The sequence below is a fragment of the Sinocyclocheilus grahami genome, unplaced genomic scaffold, assembly GCF_001515645.1.
Source record: "Sinocyclocheilus grahami isolate Dianchi unplaced genomic scaffold, SAMN03320097.WGS_v1.1 scaffold649.1, whole genome shotgun sequence".
In the NCBI taxonomy this organism is placed as follows: Eukaryota; Metazoa; Chordata; class Actinopteri; order Cypriniformes; family Cyprinidae; genus Sinocyclocheilus; species Sinocyclocheilus grahami.
This window is the reverse complement of record NW_015505828.1, coordinates 91,096-116,072: the sequence shown is the minus strand read 5'-3', so window position 1 is coordinate 116,072 and position 24,977 is coordinate 91,096. Positions and strand designations below refer to the sequence as shown.

Here is a 24,977-nt window from a genome sequence, read left to right as displayed (position 1 = left end):
CTTAAGTGTAGCAAATATAGGAGCCATTAGTGTTACATAATGAAACAACAAATCTGTGGTTTGAAGAAGCAGGAGAGGAAATGTAGTGAAGCAGAACAGAGAGAGAGATATGTAACAAATCTGGAGTTGTCATTATTTGACTCTGTGACCACCTCCAGCTCTGTCTTAATAAATTGATTTTACAGTGTGTTTATCAAGCCATCTGGTCTGCCGTTACGGTCAGAATGAAGATTAGAAAACAAAGCCGCAGATTCTCCTCCGGGGAAGGTGGTCTCTGGATTTCACACATATTGACAAATCGAGAAAGATTCATTCTGTCATAATTGCTACCATGTGAAAAAATTGGGAGTTACCAGCTATGCAAGACATTTGTTTTTTTTTCTCTCTCTCTCTCTTTAAATTAAGCTGGACATGCTTCTCAGTATGCATTTCAAAAGCAAATCCGAAGCATACCTGATATACATGAAGTGATTTAAAGAACTCCTTTTTAGTTAAAAATAATACAAAATAAATAAACATATCATAAATATATTTATGCATTTTTTAATATAATTTTTTATTATAATAGAGTTATAAATTAAAATTATGCTTTTTAACATTTATATTATAATTTCTTATATTCATAATTTTCTATAGATTATAAATTTTTGGACCACCATATGGTAGTCCAAAAAATATAATACATGCATTATGAAATTCAATATTGTCAACTTCTATTTACATTTTGGGATTTGGATCTGTAATGGATAAAATAGTCTCGTCTCACTTTTTTTTCCCCTCTAGACAGAAATATGGCACATTATGGAAATAAAATGGGTTGTAAATGCAGACTTCAACCCTTTTCTCAATGAGGATTGTGCTTTGTTAGTCACTTTGAGTAAAACGATCAATTAAATGTCTATTTATCACATCAGGTCCACAGCAATAAAGCAGCATGAACTACACCGTGAGTGAGATTGAGAAGAGCATCTGCTTCAGTTCCAGTGTTTTAAACAAAACTAGACAAACCGTCTTAAGTGACGAATGTATTTGGTCGACCCTTGGATGAAGGAAGGAAGCATGAAGTGTTTGTTTGCATGTTCCTAAAATGTGTTTTGGCCCGCGAGAGATCACTGTGAATGCTAGGATCAATTTAGCACAGGAGGACAGGGGCGAGGACTCTTACCCACACACTGCGTCCCGTTGACCCTCTCAAAGCCTTTTGGGCAGCTTCCCTGTCCATTAACAGTGTTTCCTGTTGAGATAAGAGCACACCGATCTCTAGCAGGATGTACGAACACATCCTGAAACACTATTTCATTATGCCACATTCTGGCTTTGTTCTTTCATGTGAGAGTATGTAGCCTATGCATGCATATACAGATAGATATAACTTAATGTACATCACTTTACGGTCCACCATTAAATATAGAGTGATTTGATTATTTGTAAGGCAAAACATTTTTTTATTAAAATAATGATTTAAAATGTGCTTTAAAGGAACACTCCACTATTTTTGAAAATAGGCTCATTTTCCAACTCCCCTAGAGTTAAACAGTTGAGTTTTACCATCTTCGAATCCATTCAGTCGATCTCTGGGTCTGGCGGTAGCTGCGTAATATCATTCCGCCTGCTGCACTCACGGTACGGCAGCAAAGTTCCTTGATTATTACGCCGGAATGAGAGTATGGCTCCTAGCCATATCGGCCTAGAAAATCACAACTTTTCATTTTCCGTCGGTCTTAGTACACGATGTAACTTCAGAAGAGTCAAGTTTTAAATAGGAAAAATATAGAAACTCTTTAGTCATTTTTGAGCGAGATGCTAACGGTCTAATCAGATTCAATGATCTATGCTAAGCTAAGCTAAAAGTGCTACCGCCAGATCCGGAGATTGGCTAAATGGATTCGAAAACGGTGAAACTCAAATGTTTAACTCTAGGGGAGTTGGAAAATGAGTCTATTTTCAAAAATAGTGGAGTGTTCCTTTAAAGCACAAATTTATTTGACATTATTACAAAGTGCACTTTTTAAAAGTCTATTTAAGTGTCAAGAAACAGTCATGAAAGTGTCTCTTTAAATCACTTTTTTAATTAATATTATTGTCTGCAAGTACAGTTTTTAAAACATACTTTTAAGATTTGAAGTACTCTACAAGTGCATATTCAATACAGAGTTCTGGCATGAAACTCTAGATGGCGCAGTCCGATAGGTCTAACTCAATCGGACCTAATGGCATCATTATCACATGGCACAGCTGATTGGTTCTCTCCTGTATCGGTAGCCAATGAGCTCGCTGCTCAACATTCAAATATATGACTAGTGCTTGCTGTACAAGTTGCAGCTTGCTTCAGAAACCCTCCACCTTCCCCAGCTCCACCTGTATAGATCTGCTACGAGGTGATTCATGAATGCTATATGGGGGTTATTTCATGTATGCTATATTTGCAGCAGCAATATTTCTTACATGCTCACAGCAGCATGTTGTGGATATATTGGCAGTAGCATGTCTCTGTACTTTCTCTGCCGCAGCAGCAGTGTAGCAGATCTATTCCGCCAAGACCAAACACATTAACATTGTCATGTACATTACCATGCCAATCCCTCCAAGAGTTGTCATGACAGAAACACAATTAAGCACACTTCTTTTTCACAAGGGAAGGAATGTTCTTTTTTTTCTTTTGCTTTCACAACAAAGTCTTCCAGCAGCTCAGGCATGCTTTCCAGAATGCTTCACAGAAAGGAAAAATAACTATTTGTCCCTGTGAGGTTAAATATTTGTGGCTCTGGGAGAGCCAGAGATCCCGAAGCATGTAACAGACGGCTCTATTGTTCCAGTCATTATTCAGCACTGGGTAAAATTATTATATAACCGTGTGTTTAACATTATCAACCACTCAGAGTCGCCAAGCTGTTATGAAAATATATCCTTAGCAAATGTTCTCTGCACTAAGACCAACAGCAAATAAGTTAATCAGAAACATTGTAGCGGTTATGAGGTTTTAGCTACAACTGAAACCATAAAAAAAAACATTTTATTTACTTGAAATACATCTGGTAACACTTTAGTATTATAATAAACAGTTAACTAACCGCTTATTAATGTTAGTATGCATATCACTAGCATATTGGCTGTTTATTAGTATGTATAAAGCACATATTGATGCTTTATTCTGCATGACCATATTTTAGATCCCTTAATCTGAACCCATACTTAACAGCTACCTTAATAATTATTCATAAGGAGCAAATTAGCAGTTTATTGAGGCAAAAGTCATAGTTAATAGTGAGAATTAGTCCCCAAACTAAAGTGTGACCCATAAAGGTTAACCAAAATAAAACATAAAAGACTTACATGTATTTTATTTCAGCTATTTGCCAAGGCAACATTTATATTTCTCATTTTGTTTCATTTAACATTAAGTACTAAAATAACTACAACTAAATCAACTAAAACTAATAAATATAAATCAATAAAAACTAAGATTGAAGTGTAAAATCATAAAAATACCATCTAGGCATATATATATATATATATATATATATATATATATATAATACTAAAATGATACTAAAATAACACTGATCAATAGTACAATTGCATAAATACTTGTTTTCTCTCCAAAACTCTCTTAAATGTGAATCATTTTTTCTAAAGTTACAATATCATCATATTTATTGTTTACTTAATTACCCAACAGCTATTAGAAAAATATGGCAGGTCTGCGAAATATGTCACATTTTTATCAGGGCAAGTTGGTGTAATAATATTATTATTATTATTATTATTATTATTATTATTATTATTATTATTATTATTATTATTATTATTATTATTATTATTATTATTATTATTATTATTATGACATTTCTTTTCCATTAATTGTTATGTGTTTCACAGTTATATGAATGTATATGTTACATTTTTGTTATATATGCTCATTTTGCCATACTATAGGCTCCCATTGTGACAACTTACCCCAACTGCATGTTTTGATCTGTAGTAATATCTCAAAAATAATCATGGATTATGTCATTCTATGTCACTATAATTAATAAATGACAGTGGTGCTGAAGCCAGTTTCTATTAAAGCCATGAAAGCAAAGGTTGCAGCATTCATCATGTGGATGAGGAATGTAAATACGCTGTAATGTTTGGCGACAACTGATGACTGATGCAATAATAAGATAGTAGCAGGACTTAAATATGCCGTCTGCCAAAGAATTCGCAAAAGCTATATTTATCTCCTGAAGTCATGCAGCGACGGCTGTATTTTCTGTTTTACAAGACAGACATGTGTTTTTCCAGCCAGCTGAACTGATATCAGTGAGTTTATGAGTTAAGAAGGAACAAACCGGTGTTTGTACAAACTCTAAGTACAAACTGTGCTGCTATAATCGCTCAGATGATTTATAGGCGTGAACTTTCAGACTCTCACCTAAGCCAGACGGCTGATGGCGACAACTGATGACTGATGCAATAATAAGATAGTAGCAGGACTTAAATATGCCATCTGCCAAAGAATTCGCAAAAGCTATATTTATCTCCTGAAGTCATGCAGCGACGGCTGTATTTTCTGTTTTACAAGACAGACATGTGTTTTTCCAGCCAGCTGAACTGATATCAGTGAGTTTATGAGTTAAGAAGGAACAAACCGGTGTTTTGTTGCCTCTTCGTGCTCTAAGTACAAACTGTGCTGCTATAATCGCTCAGATGATTTATAGGCGTGAACTTTCAGACTCTCACCTAAGACGGCGGGGCAGAGCGTGCATTCGTTGATGCCCCAGGCCTTCCCAACACCCCTGCAGCACATCTCCTGACTCCTCAGACCAGGTAACGGAGAACTGCACTGCAGGACAGAGCAGAAAACACACAATCCTTCACTTATCCATTCACTCAAACAACTGAATTGGGCATGGAGTGAAGAGTTAAATGATAAGTCCACTTCCAGGATAAAAAAAAATCATCCAATGTCATCCAAGATGTTCACGTCTTTCTTTCTTCAGTCGCAAAGAAATTACGTTTTTTGAGGAAAACATTCCAGGACTTTTCTCCATATAGTGGACTTCAATGGTGGCCAACGATTTTAATGTAGGCCACCAGTGAAGTCCACTATATGGAGGAAAGTCCTGGAATATTTGAATCTTGGATGACATGGGGGTGAGTAAATTATCAAGACAATTTTATTCTGGAAGTTAACTTATCCTTTAAGCAGACACTCACTAATACTCTAATGACTGCTAAATGACATGCAGTTGCAAACAGTGTTGGGGGGTAACACATTACAAGTAATGCTCATGTATTCAGATTACTTTTTTCAAGTAACTAGTAAAGTAACACATTACTTTTTTATTTACAAGAAAATATCAGATTTTTTGGTTACACTTTACTTGAAGGGGTGTGCATAAGACTGACATGACACCTACATAATCATGACGTGACACATGTCATGAATATGAAGGTTTTTTATGCATGTTTAGGACAACTGTCATTAAGTGTCATTCACTCAGTTATGTAATTTTTAATGCAAAGCTGACATTGTTTGAGATGTCTTTGTTATGGGCTATGGTTAGGGGTAAGGGTAGGGTTACAAGACAGACATGTGTTTTTCCAGCCAGCTGAACTGATATCAGTGAGTTTATGAGTTAAGAAGGAACAAACCGGTGTTTGTACAAACTCTAAGTACAAACTGTGCTGCTATAATCGCTCAGATGATTTATAGGCGTGAACTTTCAGACTCTCACCTAAGACGGCGGGACAGAGCGTGCATTCGTTGATGCCCCAGGCCTTCCCAACACCCCTGCAGCACATCTCCTGACTCCTCAGACCAGGTAACGGAGAACTGCACTGCAGGACAGAGCAGAAAACACACAATCCTTCACTTATTCATTCACTCAAACGACTGAGTTGGGCATGGAGTGATGTGTTAAACAGACAGTCACTAATACTGGAGTGACTGCTAGATGACATGTAGTTGCAAACAGTGTTGGGGGTAACACATTACAAGTAATCAGATTACTTTTTTCCAAGTAATTAGTAAAGTAATGCATTACTTTTAAAAGGGTCATATGATGCGATTTCAAGTTTTCCTTTCTTTTTGGAGTGTGACAAGCTGTTCGTGAATAGATAAGATCCCTAAAGTTGCAAAGACTAAAATCTCAAACCCAAAGAGATATTCTATTTATAAGTTAAGACTTGTCCTCCTAAAACGCCTAGTTTAAACACGCCCCCACATGTCTATGTCACCGTGTGGGAAGATTTGCATCACAATATGGTAAGGGGCGTAACATTTCCATCACACGCTTGAGGTATTCAGCCAATCACAACGCACTGGATAGCTGGCCAATCAGAGCACACCTCGCTTTTCAGACCGATGAGCTTTGTAAAAATTGATGCGTTCAGAAAGGCGGGGCATAGAGGAGAAACAATAATGTACAGTATGTGGAAAATAATGTGTTTTTTTAACCTTAAGCCGTTTCATTTCATTACACCAAATACACCAAATAATGTTCTATTTTAGAATCCTTCACTTATTCATTCACTCAAACGACTGAGTTGGGCATGGAGTGATGTGTTAAACAGACAGTCACTAATACTCCAATGACTGCTAGATGACATGTAGTTGCAAACAGTGTTGGGGGTAACACATTACAAGTAATCAGATTACTTTTTTCCAAGTAATTAGTAAAGTAATGCATTACTTTTAAAGGGGTCATATGATGCGATTTCAAGTTTTCCTTTCTTTTTGGAGTGTTACAAGCTGTTCGTGAATAGATAAGATCCCTAAAGTTGCAAAGACTAAAGTCTCAAACCCAAAGAGATATTCTATTTAAAAGTTAAGACTTGTCCTCCTAAAACGCCTAGTTTAAACACGCCCCCACATGTCTATGTCACCGTGTGGGAAGATTTGCATCACAATATGGTAAGGGGCGTAACATTTCCATCACACGCTTGAGGTATTCAGCCAATCACAACGCACTGGATAGCTGGCCAATCAGAGCACACCTCGCTTTTCAGACCGATGAGCTTTGTAAAAATTGATGCGTTCAGAAAGGCGGGGCATAGAGGAGAAACAATAATGTACAGTATGTGGAAAATAATGTGTTTTTTTAACCTTAAGCCGTTTCATTTCATTACACCAAATACACCAAATAATGTTCTATTTTAGCAACGTCATATGACCCCTTTAAATTTACAGTACAAGAAAATATCAGTTTCTTTTTCAAATAAGTAACGCCAGTTACTTTATTTCACATGTATTGGCTGACAGCTCTCCTGTCCTCATGTTGAGAGGAATCAGGAGTGAGTACAGAGGTGTTGTGTGTGCTGCTGTGTGAACATGATGATACTGTAGATCTAGACTAAATGTCAACATGCATTTACTCTTCTGACGTGCACAAAAACAGATTTAGTAGTCCTCAAACTGAACAGTGTAATGCAAACTCAGAATATGATGCAAACCTGCAGTAAATAAATGTTAACACAAATATCCGTTATGCATTTAATCCTATTTTATTAACCAGTATCTTAGCTGCTGACCTTCAATGATCCAGTACGACAATATTAATAAGCAAAAATTACTTTAGATAAACATGACATTTGTGTTTCTTCTTTTTTAATTGCTCAAGAACTTTCTTCTCATGCGTCTTATTCTTCATGCAGTCTAGAATGGCAGTAAAGCTGAAAGGATTGTTTGAGCTGCGCTCTCTACTGGACAGAAGTGAATTTACATTTCCTTCAGCCTGAGGCTTATTCATTTCACTTTTGGTGTGAATGGGCTTTTACTTTTGCCAAAAATATAACTTTTTCATATTTAAAACAAACAAACAAGCACAGCCCATAGCTGACGGTAAATAAATGTAAACTATAATACATTTTCATTTAATTGTAAATAGCATGCAATTAAGTGTGGGAAAACATTGCATGCAGTTCATACTTATGGAAATAATACTTTAAAAATTATACTTAAGTACTCTTTTTAAAAGTATGCTAAAGTGTACTTCTTTTTCACAAGGGATGTATTACTTTTATGTTACGTTTTTTTGTTTTGTGTCGTTTTTGGAGCTTGACAGCTTCTGGTCTCCATCCCCTTTTGTTATTTTGGAAAAGAAAAGCCTTGTCATTATGCTGAATTACTGCTTTTGTGTTCCATAAAAAAAAAGTAATGCATATTTCCGGCAACATACAGCTGAAGAAATGATGAATTTTAATTAGTGTAAGACAAATCTCTATCACCCCAAGTTGCTCCAGGGGAACTGTCCTGTAATAAGAGTACTTTGGATAAACAGTCAGCTAAACAATCTTGAATAAACACAGTATTGGTGATGGAAGTAGTTTTCACAACACTGTCTAACCTACATTTGAAGTTCAGCATGCTCACATGACAGAGCCACAATAAACAAGTCATACTCAATTTATCCTGCATAGACCAGACTAGCTTGGGTCCTGTTCCTACTAGAACCAAACCAGATGCTTTACTGCTAAAGCGGATGAGGAATGAAAACAGAAGAGCTGTAATCTAACCTGTCCGTTGCGCACTTCTCTGAAGCAGTATTTGTAGCCAGACGTCTCGGTGTAGACTGAATCCCTGCGTATGGTCTGGGCTTGAACCCTCGGCGGTGGCGCCTCGGCTCTCTCTCCCGGCAGCTGGTGAGGACGGGCCCCCGAGAGCCCTGCGGACCAAGTCACGGTTTCCGAGTGCTCGTGGACGGTGGAGCCGTAACCCACCTTCAGCACCTGGTGGATCTTCACACTGGCCTCTGGAGGGTGCTGGACTCGTACCTTCACCATGGGGGACGCTGATGGACAGAGAGACCGGATCAGACACAGAAACACACTGAAATCAGAACGGCTTCTTTAACTATCGAAGTCTTTGATCCTGCTGAATTCAGAACATAAACTCTCTAACTAGTTTAATTTATGCACTAACAATTTATAGACATACATAGTTCTGTCATGACAACTCTCGGAGGGATTGGCATGGTAATGTACATGACAATGTTAATGTGTTTGGTCTTGGCGGAATAGATCTGCTACACTGCTGCTGCTGCGGCAGAGAAAGTACCGAGACATGCTACTGCCAATACATCCACAACATGCTGCTGTGAGCATGTAAGAAATATTGCTGCTGCACATATATCATACATGAAATAACCCCCATATAGCATTCACGAATCACCTCGTAGCAGATCTATACAGGTGGAGCTGGGGAAGGTGGAGGGGTTCTGAAGCAAGCTGCAACTGCTACGGCAAGCACTAGTCATATATTTGAATGTTGAGCAGCGAGCTCATTGGCTACAAATACAGGAGAGAACCAATCAGCTGTGCCATGTGATAATGATGCCATTAGGTCAGATTGAGTTAGACCTATCGGACTGCGCCATCTAGAGTTTCATGCCAGAACTCTATATTTAGTTTTATCATTTTTATCCTAAAAATAATGAAAAGTCCCACCACAGTGTCATTTCCACCTTGTCAAATGTAATTTGATGTTAAATTATTTAAATGACGTATTGTGTTCATTAGCGAAATGACAATTCAAGGACAATTTAGGACATTTTATAGAGATGGAAATGACTGATTTTGGAATAAAATTGCAGACTTTGCAAAAAAATAAATGATTCAACAGATTATTTATTTGTTTATTATACATTTTATTTTTTATTTTATAAATTATAGTTCATTGACTCATTCATTGATTCATTTATTTTATTTTATTTTATTTAAAGCCTGTTCAGCAGCGGGTGGAGATCCACACGTGCAAGGCATTTGAAAAGCACATATATATGAATAATAATGAAGGCATAATAAAAATATGGCTGCCCACTGCTCCGGGGGTGTGTTCACGTTGTGCATGTGTTCACTACTCACTGCTGTGTGTGCGCACTTGGATGGGTTAAATGCAGAGCACAAATTCGGATGTAGGGGACACTACATGTCACGTCACTTTCACTTTTCTATATCCGGCATCACAGGTCATGTACTGAACCCTAGTCCTGGAAATTACTCTAAATCACACTCAAATACTCAGGACAGAGCAAAATAAGTTTACTGTTTCTCACATAAACAGACTGATGCTCCAGAAATAACAGAGAGAGAAAGAGAACGGTGTAGAGAGCATCCAAATTAGGATCTGTGCAAACCGAAGACTCATTCTCCTGATGTGTGTTCGAGCTGTGAGTCACCATCACCTCCTGCCTCTTACAGATTAAACTTGGAAAAACGCTTGTCCAGAGAAACCCCTCCTCACCAAACAGGCACTAAATACAATGCCGATGGTTTCCAGTCCTCTGTATTTTATAAAAGATGATTTGAAGTCTAAAGACGATATGGAAACGGCTCTGTGATAATAAAGGCCTAGAAAAGACAGGCACAACATGGGCCTTATTTGTTTGGATGAACATCCCTGAAATGTAATTTGATGTTAAATTATTTAAATGACGTATTGTGTTCATTAGCGAAATGACAATTCAAGGACAATTTAGGACATTTTATAGAGATGGAAATGACCGATTTTGGAATAAAATTGCAGACTTTGCAAAAAAATAAATGATTCAACAGATTATTTATTTGTTTATTATACATTTTATTTTTTTATTTTTATTATACTTTTTTATTTTATAAATTATAGTTCATTGACTCATTCATTGATTCATTTATTTTATTTTATTTTATTTAAAGCCTGTTCAGCAGCGGGTGGAGATCCACACGTGCAAAGCATTTGAAAAGCACATATAAATGAATAATAATGAAGGCATAATAAAAATATGGCTGCCCACTGCTCCGGGGGTGTGTTCACGTTGTGCATGTGTTCACTACTCACTGCTGTGTGTGCGCACTTGGATGGGTTAAATGCAGAGCACAAATTCGGATGTAGGGGACACTACATGTCACGTCACTTTCACTTTTCTATATCCGGCATCACAGGTCATGTACTGAACCCTAGTCCTGGAAATTACTCTAAATCACACTCAAATACTCAGGACAGAGCAAAATAAGTTTACTGTTTCTCACATAAACAGACTGATGCTCCAGAAATAACAGAGAGAGAAAGAGAACGGTGTAGAGAGCATCCAAGTTAGGATCTGTGCAAACCGAAGACTCATTCTCCTGATGTGTGTTCGAGCTGTGAGTCACCATCACCTCCTGCCTCTTACAGATTAAACTTGGAAAAACGCTTGTCCAGAGAAACCCCTCCTCACCAAACAGGCACTAAATACAATGCCGATGCTTTCCAGTCCTCTGTAATTTATAAAAGATGATTTGAAGTCTAAAGACGATATGGAAACGGCTCTGTGATAATAAAGGCCTAGAAAAGACAGGCACAACATGGGCCTTATTTGTTTGGATGAACATCCCTGCAACCCCATCTGGGAAGATTAGGCTCAGTTTGGGATTCAGATTGTTACACAACAGTGCAGATCAGTGTTTAGTGCTCGTAAACCCAATTCAAGTCACTGTTTGCACAATAAGAGTGTTTTTAGTTTAAAAGCTGTAGGGTTTACTGGCACCTTGCACCAAAAATCAGACACATAGTACAGTGTCAAAATAGTATAGTATAGTATTTTAAACTACTTTTACTTTTTATGATGCCCATTATGATTTGGTTGTAAGTTTGCAATGCTGTTTGCAAATGTTCACCAATTAATGCTTTCACCAAATAAGGACTAAAAAGGTCTTAAATCCGAGTATATAAAGTCTTAAATGAACAAAAGACATGGGATTAAATGTAGCATGCACTGGGAAAAAAATGAATATCTCCCTCAGTATTTTTGTTTTCCAATACAAATATCGAAAGATCCGTAAATTGAGATACATTTACTTGAGATGGAAATTAAACAATTGAAGTCAAAATTAAGTTGTATTTTTAGCTTATGCTTAAAACAAGAATAAGTATGGGGAATGAAAATGTGTTGATTTTTCTGAGCTCATTGGCAGATATTTGTTCTTGTTTTAACTGTAATCTCATTTTCATGTTGATCAGTTTCTCATAAAAACAAAAATTCTAATTTTATGTCATTTTGCTTCTGAATGTATCCTGGTTTAAGCATCTTTAGACATTTGCCCTGGAAAACAAGACACAATTACTGAGGAATAACTTTTTTTTTTGCAGTGTGTTCAGAAGGTAGAGTAAAGGTAGTTTTTTAATTTTTTTTATAAAGCTGGAAGATGCATTTTCAAACTTTACATTTAGAGGTTTAGAAACCATATTGACACATTGTGTTCCATTATATGTATTTCTTACATTTTCTTTAACTGGTTTTAAAAAGTAATTTACCTTCATAAAACCTGCAGAAACCCTGATTCATTTCAGAATTAACGCACATTATTTTATTATCAGTGTCAGTAGTTTACAGCAGTTTCACTGCAATACTTAAAAAACTAATAAATAAAAACACAAAATAGTTTAGTGTGCCACAGTTTGCATAAACAAACAAAAATGATGTTTGCTGTACAGTGAAAGTCAATGGGGCAAGACATTATTGGGTAACACTTTACTTGAAGGGGTGTGCATAAGACTGACATGACACCTTCATAATCATGACATTTTTTTTTTATAAAGTTGGAAGATGCATTTTCAAACTTTACATTTAGAGGTTTAGAAACCATATTGACACATTGTGTTCCATTATATTTATTTCTTAAATTTTCTTTAACTGGTTTTAAAAAGTAATTTACCTTCATAAAACCTGCAGAAACCCTGATTAATTTCAGAATTAACGCACATTATTTTATTATCAGTGTCAGTAGTTTACAGCAGTTTTACTGCAATACTTAAACAACTAATAAATAAAAACACAAAATAGTTTAGTGTGCCACAGTTTGCATAAACAAACAAAAATGATATTTGCTGTACAGTGCAAGTCAATGGGGCAAGACATTATTGGGTAACACTTTACTTGAAGGGGTGTGCATAAGACTGACATGACACCTTCATAATCATGGACAAAAGATTTCGGTGAACAGTGATTTAGGCCTGGTTTTGCAGACAGGGTTTAGGTTAAGCCAGGATTAGGCCATAGTTCAATTAGGACATTTAAGTATATTTTATAAACGTGCCTTGGGAAATAACATTACTCATGTGCATCTTAAGACAAAACAATGGCACTGACATATTTTAAGATCAGTCAGTGCACGTTTTTTTTCAGGTAAAACAGCGCAGACATGCATTTTAGTCTGGGACTAGGCTTAAGCCTTGTCTGTGAAACCGGGGGTAAATTTGACATTTTTACAAAATGCGCGTTTTAAATTCTACTTAAGTGTGTTAAGAAACAGTCATGCATTTGTCTCTAAATCACTGCAGTGGGCTTTTATTTCATTTATACTATATTATTTGCAAGAACAGTTTAAAAAAATACTTTTAAGATTTGAAGCACACTACAAGTGCACATTCAATACAATTAAGCACACTACCTTTTCAAAAGGGTTGTGGGTCAAATGCGGCTTGTCAGTTATTTGTATGCCGATTTCCAGCTTCCAACACGTGAATTGAATGAAATCGCCGCTCTTCCTGAATCACAACACTCTCAAGATGAACAGAATGAACACACATTATTATGGGTATTAAGTTTTGTGGTGTTGCTTATTGCAGAATGAAACGGCAAAGAGCTACAGCAATGAGTTTCGTTTAGATGATCTACCTGAAAGAAAGTAGATGAAGAACTACTGAAGACCTGGTGTGCTCATGAGTGACACTGGTTCATTTCTGGCATTGACGTGTCCTCACGTGTCACTCTCCATTACCTCTGTCCAACAAAGAGGCCAAACACCAACAAATATATATTAAAATGCCATCAGGTCTTAATAAAGCCCAGAGCACCTTTCAGAGTAAAAACTATGGACATGGTGGTTTCCCTGATGTCATTCTGCCTCAACAAACCCACACACGATGCACATGATCTATTCAAGCACCACACGCTCACATATTCCAGGTGTGACTGACATCTGCATGATGCATCAGGCACATTTCTGCCTTAATTCCTCACAGGACTCTGAAAAAGAAAAGGCTGATGCTGCCGTTTATGGATCACATCTGCAGCCAAATGAAAACAGAAAATAAATGTCGCCAGTCTGTGACACAGTCATTTTTTACCATCACAACAGTCTGGATCCGTATGTGTCCAAGAGTTACGCAACAGATTACAGTGCCAACACACATATTACTGCAAAAGTTTTGATGAAACATGGTGTGCTTGTTAAAATAAGGTCCATTCTTCTAATTTTGCATAAATTGTTAACATATGCTGTACCCTTGTGAAAAAGATGCACACTTTTAAAAACCGTACTATTATGGAAATAATATACTTTAAACATGTATACTTCGATGCAGTTCAAGTGCAAACTGAATGTAATGCTTTTAGACATTTAATTGCATGTTAATTGCAATTAAAAAATAATAAACTCTAGTTTAATTTGATACATGTATAAATTAGTTGAAATTAAGACTAAGTTTTTGACCCACTTAAGTAGTATTTAAACATACTTTATTGCATTCTATCATCTAATGTAAGTGTATGTCGCGTATTTTGAACATATTTTGAATTACACATTTGTAATGATGAAGTTGCAATTTAGTACATTTAAATACATTCAATAATATATTACTTAAATCTAATATTGAAACACACACTACAGTTAAAATGTTAATGAAGTGCTTTACATGTGCTTTAGTATGTAAGTCAACACATCAAAATAAGTGTACTTCTTTAAAACGTGACAAAAGATTATTAAAACAATTATCTAAAATGTATTTCAAAGTAAAACTTTTAATTTGACATTATTACAAAGTGCACTTTTTAAAAGCATGCTAAAAAGCAGTCGTGAAAGTACACTTAGAACATGCTCTCTCTACACTTAAGTGGCATTTTATTTAATTAATATTATATTGTCTGCAAGTACTGTTTTAATATACTTATGAGATTTGAAGTACACTATAAGTGCATTACAATTGTCTTTTTACTTCAGGTAGAAATTAAACATTGTAATTCAAACAGTACTTAAAAAAAAAATCTCTCAAACTGACATGACTGAACATCGGGTCTCCATTGTGTGACAACATGCCCCTTCATAAATCAACGTGTGCTAACTGAACTGTGCTTTTTGTGAAAGAACCGTGAGAAACATTTACTGAAAAACACAGATCCTCTCACCATTGGTGTTGATCTGCTCAGGCATCTGCAGAGGCAGTATGTACTCGGACATCATCGGCTGACTGGATGAATCGGCAGCACTCGTCGCCGGTCTCTCGATGTGATTGGTGGAGACGGGGATATGGCAGAACTTCCCAGTGAAGTTGGGTGGGCAGAGACATTGATCCTTCTGTACGCACACTCCTCCGTTCTTACACAACATCGGACACACGACTGACGGGAGAAAGAACAGAGAAAGTGAGTAAAAAGCACAGAGAATCAGAGCAAATCCCTGATTAATGACTTCATCCATCACTCATCAACTTTATGCAATTATGCAATTATTGCTCTAAAAACCACAACAGCTCAATAAGTTTCTGATGAAAGACAGAACACAGTCATCATTGCATTTGAATGGATGCTGTTAACAACCTAGTAATGCGTCTCGGTTTAGTGCCTCGCAAAATGGAACGTTTCTATAAAAAACAACTCTTTTTGTTGTATTTCTTTTATTTCGTTGGTGGCCTCGGCATGCCTTCTATATCACATGTCTGTGATGTATTAATACATTTGGTAAGCTTGGACCGGGCCCATGCCTAAAAAAAGGAAAATAAATGTACCACATGAGAGAGAGAGAGAGAGAGAGAGAGAGAGAGAGAGAGAGGGCATCTCCATGGTTGTTTTTTCAGTATTCATCTGCAATCACTCTTGCATGATCTCTAGATCCAAACACATCTGTCAAACAAACCCCATGCAGAAAGAGCTCCTTAAGCCTTGGATAAAGACACAGTCAGACAGAACAAGGCTAAATCTAATCTTCAACATGAAATCAAATCACAATCGTTTTCTTTCATAACGATTCATCAAAACTTTCCAGCTGGTGTCACCAGTAACCTATTCATTTTCAATTCCTCCAATCCAAAAACTAACAAGTTTTCAGTGGTGTCCAATGACCACATTGTTAATTCAAGGTTCAACATCTAATTTAATCCTGGAAATAAAGAGGAGGTTTCAGGAATTTGCTAAAAAATGTTAAACAAATTATATAAAATTAATTTCACTAATCAGATTTGTTTCACTAGTTCAATTGTTTTTGCTTTCTCAAATCATGCTGGCTAATACTAAGAAATTCAAAATCACACACACACACACACACACACACACACACACACACACACACACACACACCTCTATTAGCCAGGGTTTAGCGGAAGCTGAACAGCATCCAAAGTCCACAGGTGTCCACCATTTTTAAGGCAGGGTTCAGTGCCGGGTCAGCATTGGTTCTCTGCTGTATCCATGCATATTGTTTAAAAAAAAATTGTGGTAGTATTTTACAATTCCTAGAAAACATATAAACATCAAAATTAAAGTCTAAAGTTTGCGAACAAACTTTGATGTTGGCTTGAGAAAGCCTGAATGGACAGCCTGAGTCAAAAGAGCCAACTCACATATCAGTTCAGAGTTCTGGAGCTGAAATATGGTTTATTCACAGTGCCATGTGGTTGCTAGGGTACCCTATATGGTTGCTAGGGAGTGGCTAAACAATTTCCAGGGTGATACCTGAAGCCTGTTAAAAGTCTGAGCCAAAAGGCCCCACTCCCATGCCTCTGTTGTTCTAATGGAGAAATAAAGCTTGTTCATTTTACTATATGGTTGTTAGGGTCCTCTAAATGGTTGCTAGGGTGTGGCTATGGTGATATCTAAAGCCTGTTAACAGCCCGAGTCAAAAGAGCCCACCCCCATGTCTCCATGTTGTTTAAATGTAGAGATATAGCTTGTTCATTTTACTATATGGTTGCTAGGGTCCTCTAAATGGTTGCTAGAGTGTGGCTAGACAGTTATTTAACAGTCTGAGTAAAAAAAAAACTCAACCCAATGTCTCTAACCAGGTAACAAGTAATGTTTTTTAGAAGTTATATAAATGTTAGTAGAACGTTGCAAGAAATGTTTTATTGTAACCTTCAAATAGCGTTCTATTTAAGAACACTTGACATTCTTATAATATTACAAATAAATGTCAGAACGGTGTAAGAAACATTCTTTTAACCTTTAATTAACATTATAATCACAACAAGAAAACTGGACATTTTGACATTTTAGACACATTTCAAAACAATGTTCCAACGAGAATTACACTCTTAAAAATAAAGGTGCTTCAAAAGGTTCTTCAAGCGATGCCATAGAAGAACCATTTTTGGTTCCACAAGGAACCATTCAGTCAAAGGTTCTTTAAAGAACCATCTCCCCCTTACCAAAAAGTAGTATAATTCAAGTTTATTTTATTAAGTATACTTAAGTAAAGTTCAAGTATATTTTTAAGTATACTTTATGTAGTAAGTATACAAATATCAGTGTACTAGTGGTATACTTGTAAGTGTACTATTTCAATACTCCTCGGAACTAAATTGGCCCACTTTCTAGTATATAAAAGTATACTTTTAAGTATAACAGTAGTAAACTGAGTACACAACTAGTTTACATCAATATTTTTAGCTTGTACTGCAACTATACTAAAAGTGAACTTATAGGTATACTGATAGTTTACTAATTAAATACTTGTAGCATTTTAGTACACTTTGAAGTATAGTCTCAGTAAACTACTAGTTTAGTAGTTTTATACTGCAAGTATACTCGTAAGTTTTTTTAAGTGAACTTTACATCATACTTTAAGTATACTACTATGTCCCTATTTAGGGATTAATTTGTATATATAATGTCAAAGCATAATTGCATGGAATAATTTTTCCATATCGTAAAAAACAGGACGACAAATGAACCGTTTAGAAAGATGAATCTTTCATGATCATCCGCGCACACAGTATGATAACACACACTTACACATACTCTCACACGTGCTGGGAGCCCCTCTAACAGTCTCTGGCTCTCTGCCACGGTCCAGATGTTTCAGGGCCCCTGAGGGCCACTGCAGGTAAGCTAATTAACCCTTAGAGATGCACGCACGTACGCAGCGAGAAGAAACAGCTGCTTGATTTCTCTTACGGCAGGAAGTACATTTCACGCTTTCTCCACTGATTTCAACTAAAGCAGCTGAAGGGTTGCAAGCTTTTATTTGGCACCACATGTTCGACTCTCTGTTCACCCAAAACCCGCAGCCAGCTATTGGAGGAGAGTTATAACCAGCCCTACAAACACAGATCGGACACAGATGCTCAGCCCATCTGCATGCATACATACATTGTTAACTCATCGTCATTTTAAAATCCAGAGACACAGACTGAAAAAGAATGAGTGCTTCAGTTGATTGAGCTTCTTACTTGTCCTGTGATGAAGGAATCTTATTTAGAGACTTCTACACTTTTTCTAAAAATACATTTGTTCCAGATTGATTTAGTCCCTGCAATAATTCTGATTAGATTCTAACTCTCTGCACTTAGTAGATGACTTGGAGGAAGGTTGTGAGGGTTTGGTGTTCCATTTGCGACAGACCCTTGGAGACCGTTTAGTGAATCTTTTTAAAAAAAAAAAAGAACCAGTTCATAAGAGTCATTTGTTTACAAATTGAACACCATGGCAATTGAACACACTGTGCTTAGTGTGCATGCAAATCTAAATAACTAACACCACCTCATAAGATGATTTCTGACAGAACTGGATTTGCCAACCCTGTGCCTGTAGTGACACTTATGGACTTTTCACAACACTTTCAAAGCGAAATGAGTCCAGTGGGTGGCGCTATAAGTGCGTTCAGTTTTATCTGAAACAGACGGTTGTGAATCTGGAAACGTGTTTCACGTTGGTTGTTGTATGTACAGTATGCTGGGAATTTGAAAGTGAAATGTCTGGTGAGTGTTTCACATCATAAGTGTAATGCTGTACTGGGTGCGCTAATGAGCAAGTTTACTTAATCAGAAAAGCCAAGCTTCTTATGTGATGCAAACACCACAGTGTAGTAGTTTACAAATTATGCACTATGTTAAAAGTGTTTTGAGCTCATGATATAGCATTGTGCAAGACACCTCTCAAACAATAAATCTTTATTAAGCGATAATCTGCCCCTATAATCATAATTTGTGTAATAAATAATAAGAGTGTTTTTAAGGTGTTTTACTGCTATTACACTCTTAAAAATAAAGGTGCTTCAAAAGGTTCTTCAAGCGATGCCATAGAAGAACCATTTTTGGTTCCACAAAGAACCATTCAGTCAAAGGTTCTTTAAAGAACCATCTCTTTCTTACCTTTTTGTAATCTGAAGAACCTTTTTTCGACACAAAGAACCATTTGTGAAACAGAAAGGTTCTTCAGATGTTAAAGGTTCTTTATGGAACCATTTAGACAAAAAGGTTCTTCTATGGGAGGGGTGGCGAACGTCGGTCCTGGAGAGCCGCAGCCCTGCAGAGTTTTGCTTTCACCCTAATCAAACACACCTGAACAAGCTAATCAAGGTCTGAACGGTTATTAGGAAGCTACAGGCAGGTGAGTTTTAATTCGGGTTAGAGCTGAACTCTGCAGGGCTGCGGCTCTCCAGGCCCGGAGTTCGCCACCCCTGTTCTATGGCATCGTGAAGCACCTTTATTTTTAAGAGTGTAGGGTTCACATCAGCTGGAAACTACATTATAGGCCTAGGTTGGGATTTTCAATTATTGTCACCTTTTTTTTCCACATTTGTGAGCATTTTGGTCACATTCTATAGTTCTGAAATTGGTAACATATGACATCAATTTGGCGAAGATGAAATGTTTCCAGGCCAAAGGAAGCACAATCCAGAAGAAACACAACTAACAATCCCACATGGATCCATTGGAAGTGACTAGGAACTACAGAATAGCGGAGACAAATGTGTCTAATCAGGATCTAACCCAGTGAGATGAATGCAGGCGGGACAGGAATATTATTTAAACAAATAGTGATATAAAGAGCTCTGGATTGCACTGGCAAGAAACATCTAGTGTTTTTCAGCAGTCAAACTTTCACTACATGTTTACAATCAAGATTCGAATCATTCTCGTCGTCATAATTCAGCTGTCAAGCGACTCCAACGAGCAAAATTACAACCAGCACTTGGCCTCGTGCCTGGATGCCAGACTGACCGTGAAGTCACTGAAAAAGACGTAACCTCGAGGATTCATCCGCTCAAATAAAAAGACGCTTTGACAGCATGGGCGGAGGTTTAGAAAACTGATAAATGAGACGAGCTGCATGTTTCTCAGAACTGGAAGCCAACACCATTTCTTTCGATGCCACAAACACGGCATGTGTGTTTATGCCCATTTATCTCCAACAGCTTGAACGGAGAACACAAATAAATCACCTTCTGCTTTTATATACGACATGTTCACCAGACTAAAACACAAACGTATAACATTTATCAGAGGAAGCTTTGGTGTGTGATAAGTTCATAATGTGCTTCTCTTGATGGAGATTACAGGCAGCTCTTGTATAAATAGGTCACAATGTTACTGGACTGTTGGGGCTGATTTTCTCTTGGACAAGAGGCAAGAGCTGAATAGGAAACAGGTCCCGAGTGGAAACTGAAGTCAGGAGGACTGTTCAAGCCTTACATAAGCGTACCGTGGTACGGTGACTAGGAATACAACTTGGGTTCATAAAATAAGCCTCTAGCTCAGAAATGGACTGAATATCCAAGACTGGTTTGGAGCCGATCTCGCTAATTAACCAGCATACTATCATGATTCTTTGATATTTATAACTTGATTAAAACCCCTTAACAGTCACCGTCCCACCTGTGGGGTGTTTGGCGCTCTTTTTTGTTGTTGTCCTTTTTCTCTATCAAATCTTTTAGTAATCATCATAAATCATATATCATTTGAAAGCTTAGAGGCCATCCTGTGAAAACGATTTTGAAATCAGACATTGCGTTACCATAGAAATGGTACTTTAAAATCTTTTGGCGGTCTCCTCCCCCTTAGTGGGCGGTGTCAAGTGTCATATTACAAAATGCATTATGGTCTTTTAGAATCAAACCTTTTTATAATCTTGACAAAAAAACCATTGGAAAGGTCTGAGTCTTTTTTGAGATAGAAGTAATACTGAGAGAAAGCTAGACATTTGTGACAGAAAAATGCATTTAAAAAATGTAATGGAGTTTGGATGGCACCCGGTGGCTGTTTGTGGTATAACACCTTAAAATCTCACAGGAACCTCAATTTTTTTCATATCAACTTCAAATTTGGAACATAACTTCTTTAGACATAAGGCTTTAATTTTATACCAATTTTAGAGTAAAACCTGTCATGTAAAATTATTATAGTGCATTTTCTTTACAGTAAATTTAAACTTCTAAAACTTTTTGATACTTTAATTTTTTGAAAATATTCCACTTTTGCAATAATCTGCTTATTTTCTTCTTTAAAAAGACCTTAGTTCTGTATTCCAAAGTGTTCATAAATTACAATAATTTAAGTTTGGATAGTGCACTTTCATGCCTATTTTAAAAAAATGGGGGGTGACAGTTAAGGGGTTCATGTTGGCTTTTTTTTTTTTTTAAGCATACTTAATATTTGTGGAAATCATGGTAAATTTTTTTCAGGATTCTTTGAAAAATAGAAAATCCAGAAGGACAGCGTTTATTTAAAATAGGAATCTTTACTGTCACTTTTGATATATTTAATGCATTCATTCTGTATATAAGTATTCATTTATTTCATAAATAAATGTAACGTGACAGTTATGGGGTTAAGTAATGATATTTACTTTGTTATCTAAAGTACTTAAAGTACATGTTTGTTTTTTTAATTGGATTTGTTAGATCGCTCCTTACAAAATATTGTGGTATAAAAATATCACTGAAAAATCATGGCAATATCATCAATGTTGGGACAATACAATGAAAATGCTATTGTAATATCATGGTATTTTTGACTTTTAGTATATTAATATGATAATCAGTACTATGTTATAGGTCAGAAAACCTATGTATCACTAATATCTTTACAAACCCTTGATTTATTACTTTTTGTAAACTTTAAAAAACAAACTCTTGTATGTACATTGAGGTTGACATGGAAGCTTATTTCCACCACGGAATAAAAAACAAAAGGAAATTGCGACTTTTTATCTCCCAATTCTGTCATTTTTCTTGCAATTCTAAGTGTATGTCTCACAATTCTTACTTTTTCCCTACAATTCTGAGAAAAAGGGCTTATTGTGAGTTTGTAACTCACAACTGAGAAATATAAACTCGTACTTCGGAGATGAAAAGTAAAAAAATGTGAGATAAAAGTCTCTCAAAAAAATTTTTTTATTTAAAATTAAAAAATAAAGTCACAATTACCTTTTTAATGTATTTATTTATTTATTCCCCGCTGAATAAACTAATTTAAATATATATCAGAATTTGAGGTAAAAAAAACATTCTGGTGCAGAATGAAAAACTAAAAATTAATCTCACAATTCTCACTTTTTTTTCTCTCATTAGCCAAAATTTCCGCAATTTCTTATTTAATAACATTTTGTTTTTTATTTAAAATTAAAAAATAAAGTCACAATTACCTTTTTAATGTATTTATTTATTTATTCCCCGCTGAATAAACTAATTTAAATATATATCAGAATTTGAGGTAAAAAAAAAATCACACATATTTTCTTATTCTTTGGTGCAGAATGAAAAACTAAAAATTAATCTCACAATTCTCACTTTTTTTTCTCTCATTAGCCAAAATTTCCGCAATTTCTTATTTAATAACATTTTTTTTTTTTGAGATTGGGATTGGATCCATCACCCGCTGATGCCCCTCTTGGTCTCCTTCAGCCCTGTGCTCACAAACACTGACAGGCTTCCCAACACACTCGCTACATGAGGAGAGAACTTTCTCTGTCATATGAGGAGGAGAGAGCAGAGTGGGCGGTGAAACCCAGAAAACAAGCAGGAGAAAGAGAGAGAGAATTTGCATCTCTGGCATTGCACACGGGGGTGAGGTCAGCGCCGTTTAATGTGTGTGTGTGTGTGTGTGTGTATAGTGGGGGCTTGTAGATGAAGGGAGGGGTGTATTTTTCTTTCACTATGCATTTTCAACACTGTCATTTGGCAAGCTTTTGCTGTTCCCCTGCAGCGTGCGCTGGCCGTTAAGGAATAGTTCAGCATGAATGAATCATTTGGTCACCTTTGTGACTTTCTTTCTTGCTGCGGAATTTTTTCTCTCATTAGCCAAAATTTCCGCAATTTCTTATTTAATAACATTTTTTTTTTTTTTTAATTAATGTAAATAGCATATCATCAATTTTCTTATTTGATTAGTGACCTACAAATAGTGGAGGATCTTAAATAGTTTTCTTTAAATTATATTTTGAATGCTATATTTCCAGTGTGATCTCAGACTTTTGGAGCCCACTGTACATACATCACCAATGACACCTACTGTACGAATGGAAAAAAATAAACAGATACAAACAGAGAGAACAATAAACAGTGGCAGAAGACACATTTGATAAGCATCTCAGAGCAAATGCTCAAGTCAAGCCCGAGACTGTACTGCAATGTCCATGCAAATGTCCAGCGAGGACCTCCTTCATTCCTCATGTTTGTCATTCCTGAAGAGCACCAGACACAACAGACGCCTCAGCACAAACACACAGCGCTTGTAAATAACTTCAGATGAAGGTCTGACACACCTGCGGGTCAGTGCATGTGCATAGGTAGGTGTGTGTGTGTGTGTGTCTGCAGAAGCTTCCATTCATCACTCATACTGGAGACACGTGCCTCCGCAGGTTTTTCGGTGACACTTCAGTGACCATCATCTACGCACCCGCAAGTAAAAAAAAATTTAATTCAAGTTAAATCTTTTTCAAATAAATAAATATCGTAAACTCTGTATAACATTATACATTTAAGAAGATCTTAAGATCTTTTTTATAAAATGATATAGGTATTTATTTTTAAAAATCGATTTAAGGAAACTGTACATGAGACCAGAGTTCGAAACCTTGCACACTAAATGCAAATCAGACCACTAGGCAAACAATTTTACAATTGTTAAACAGTGTTATCTTGCAGGATGCCAGCGGTGCCCCCTCAATGAAGTGCATTTACTCACACACTCTGAAGCCGGATCCAGGCGGCGTCTGTCCTGTCTGCTCACGGTTGTAGACAGTGGTGACATTTCCACGCTCGCAGTAGTTGGTGCAGCGTCCCTGCGTGCAGTGCAGCCTGCAGATGGTGGGGGTGAAGAGCACTTTGATCCGCTCCGAACCCCCTTGGACGGCGGAGCGCTGCTGAGCCACAGCTAGACAGAGGCAGAGGGCAAAGCCAAAGCAGAGCAGCAGAGTCAGCCTGTGAGGACGCATGGCGAGCCCCGTTCACACACACATCACACACTCTCACACACACACACGCAAACCCAGGATGAAGACGGAAATGTCTCTTTCTTGGCACGTTCCTGCAATGTCCCTGGAAAGGATCAACTAGTGCACAAATAAAGCCCAATTCCTGTTCTGGCACAGATATCAGGGAATGTGCGCCACACACACACCTGTGTGTGTGTGTGGCTGTGAATGTGTTCAGAAAGCTGTTTGTTGAGGAAACGAGAGCCGTCCCGGTGTTTGAAGGAGCTGTTGCAAGCAAAATCTGGCCGAGATTGGGATTGTGATAGCTATGCTTGGAGAACAGACCAACATTTTGCTCTCCACTGTAACTCGACACTCTTAAATAGGTTCTAAAAGGTTTTTTTTTTATAGAGAAGAACCATTATGGGTTCTTCAAAGAACATTTCAGTGAACAGTTCTTAAAATAACCTTTTTTTTTCTTAGTGTGAAGAACATTAACATTTCCCACTATAAAGAACTTTTAGTGGAATGGAAAGGTTCCATGGATGTTAAAGATTCTTCAACACTCTTCATAATAAAAGTTCTTTATTGGCATCAATGGTTCCATAAAGAACTTTTATCATCCGT

At 36.8% G+C, this 24,977-nt stretch overlaps 1 protein-coding gene across 1 annotated transcript in view; it reads right to left on the bottom strand.

Moving 5' to 3' along the window:
• The window catches only part of LOC107558550 (latent-transforming growth factor beta-binding protein 4), a 62,914-nt gene extending 38,260 nt beyond the window's left edge, over positions 1 to 24,654 (bottom strand). The window contains exons 1-5 of the mRNA XM_016242210.1: positions 24,122 to 24,654; positions 15,129 to 15,341; positions 8,503 to 8,777; positions 5,724 to 5,826; positions 1,166 to 1,234 (exon numbers count right to left, since the gene is read on the bottom strand). Of these exons, the coding sequence (XP_016097696.1) occupies positions 1,166 to 1,234; positions 5,724 to 5,826; positions 8,503 to 8,777; positions 15,129 to 15,341; positions 24,122 to 24,371 (910 nt within the window). The 5' untranslated portion in view covers positions 24,372 to 24,654. The remainder of the gene's footprint in view (positions 1 to 1,165; positions 1,235 to 5,723; positions 5,827 to 8,502; positions 8,778 to 15,128; positions 15,342 to 24,121) is intronic.
• Between the last annotated feature and the right edge of the window lie 323 nt (positions 24,655 to 24,977).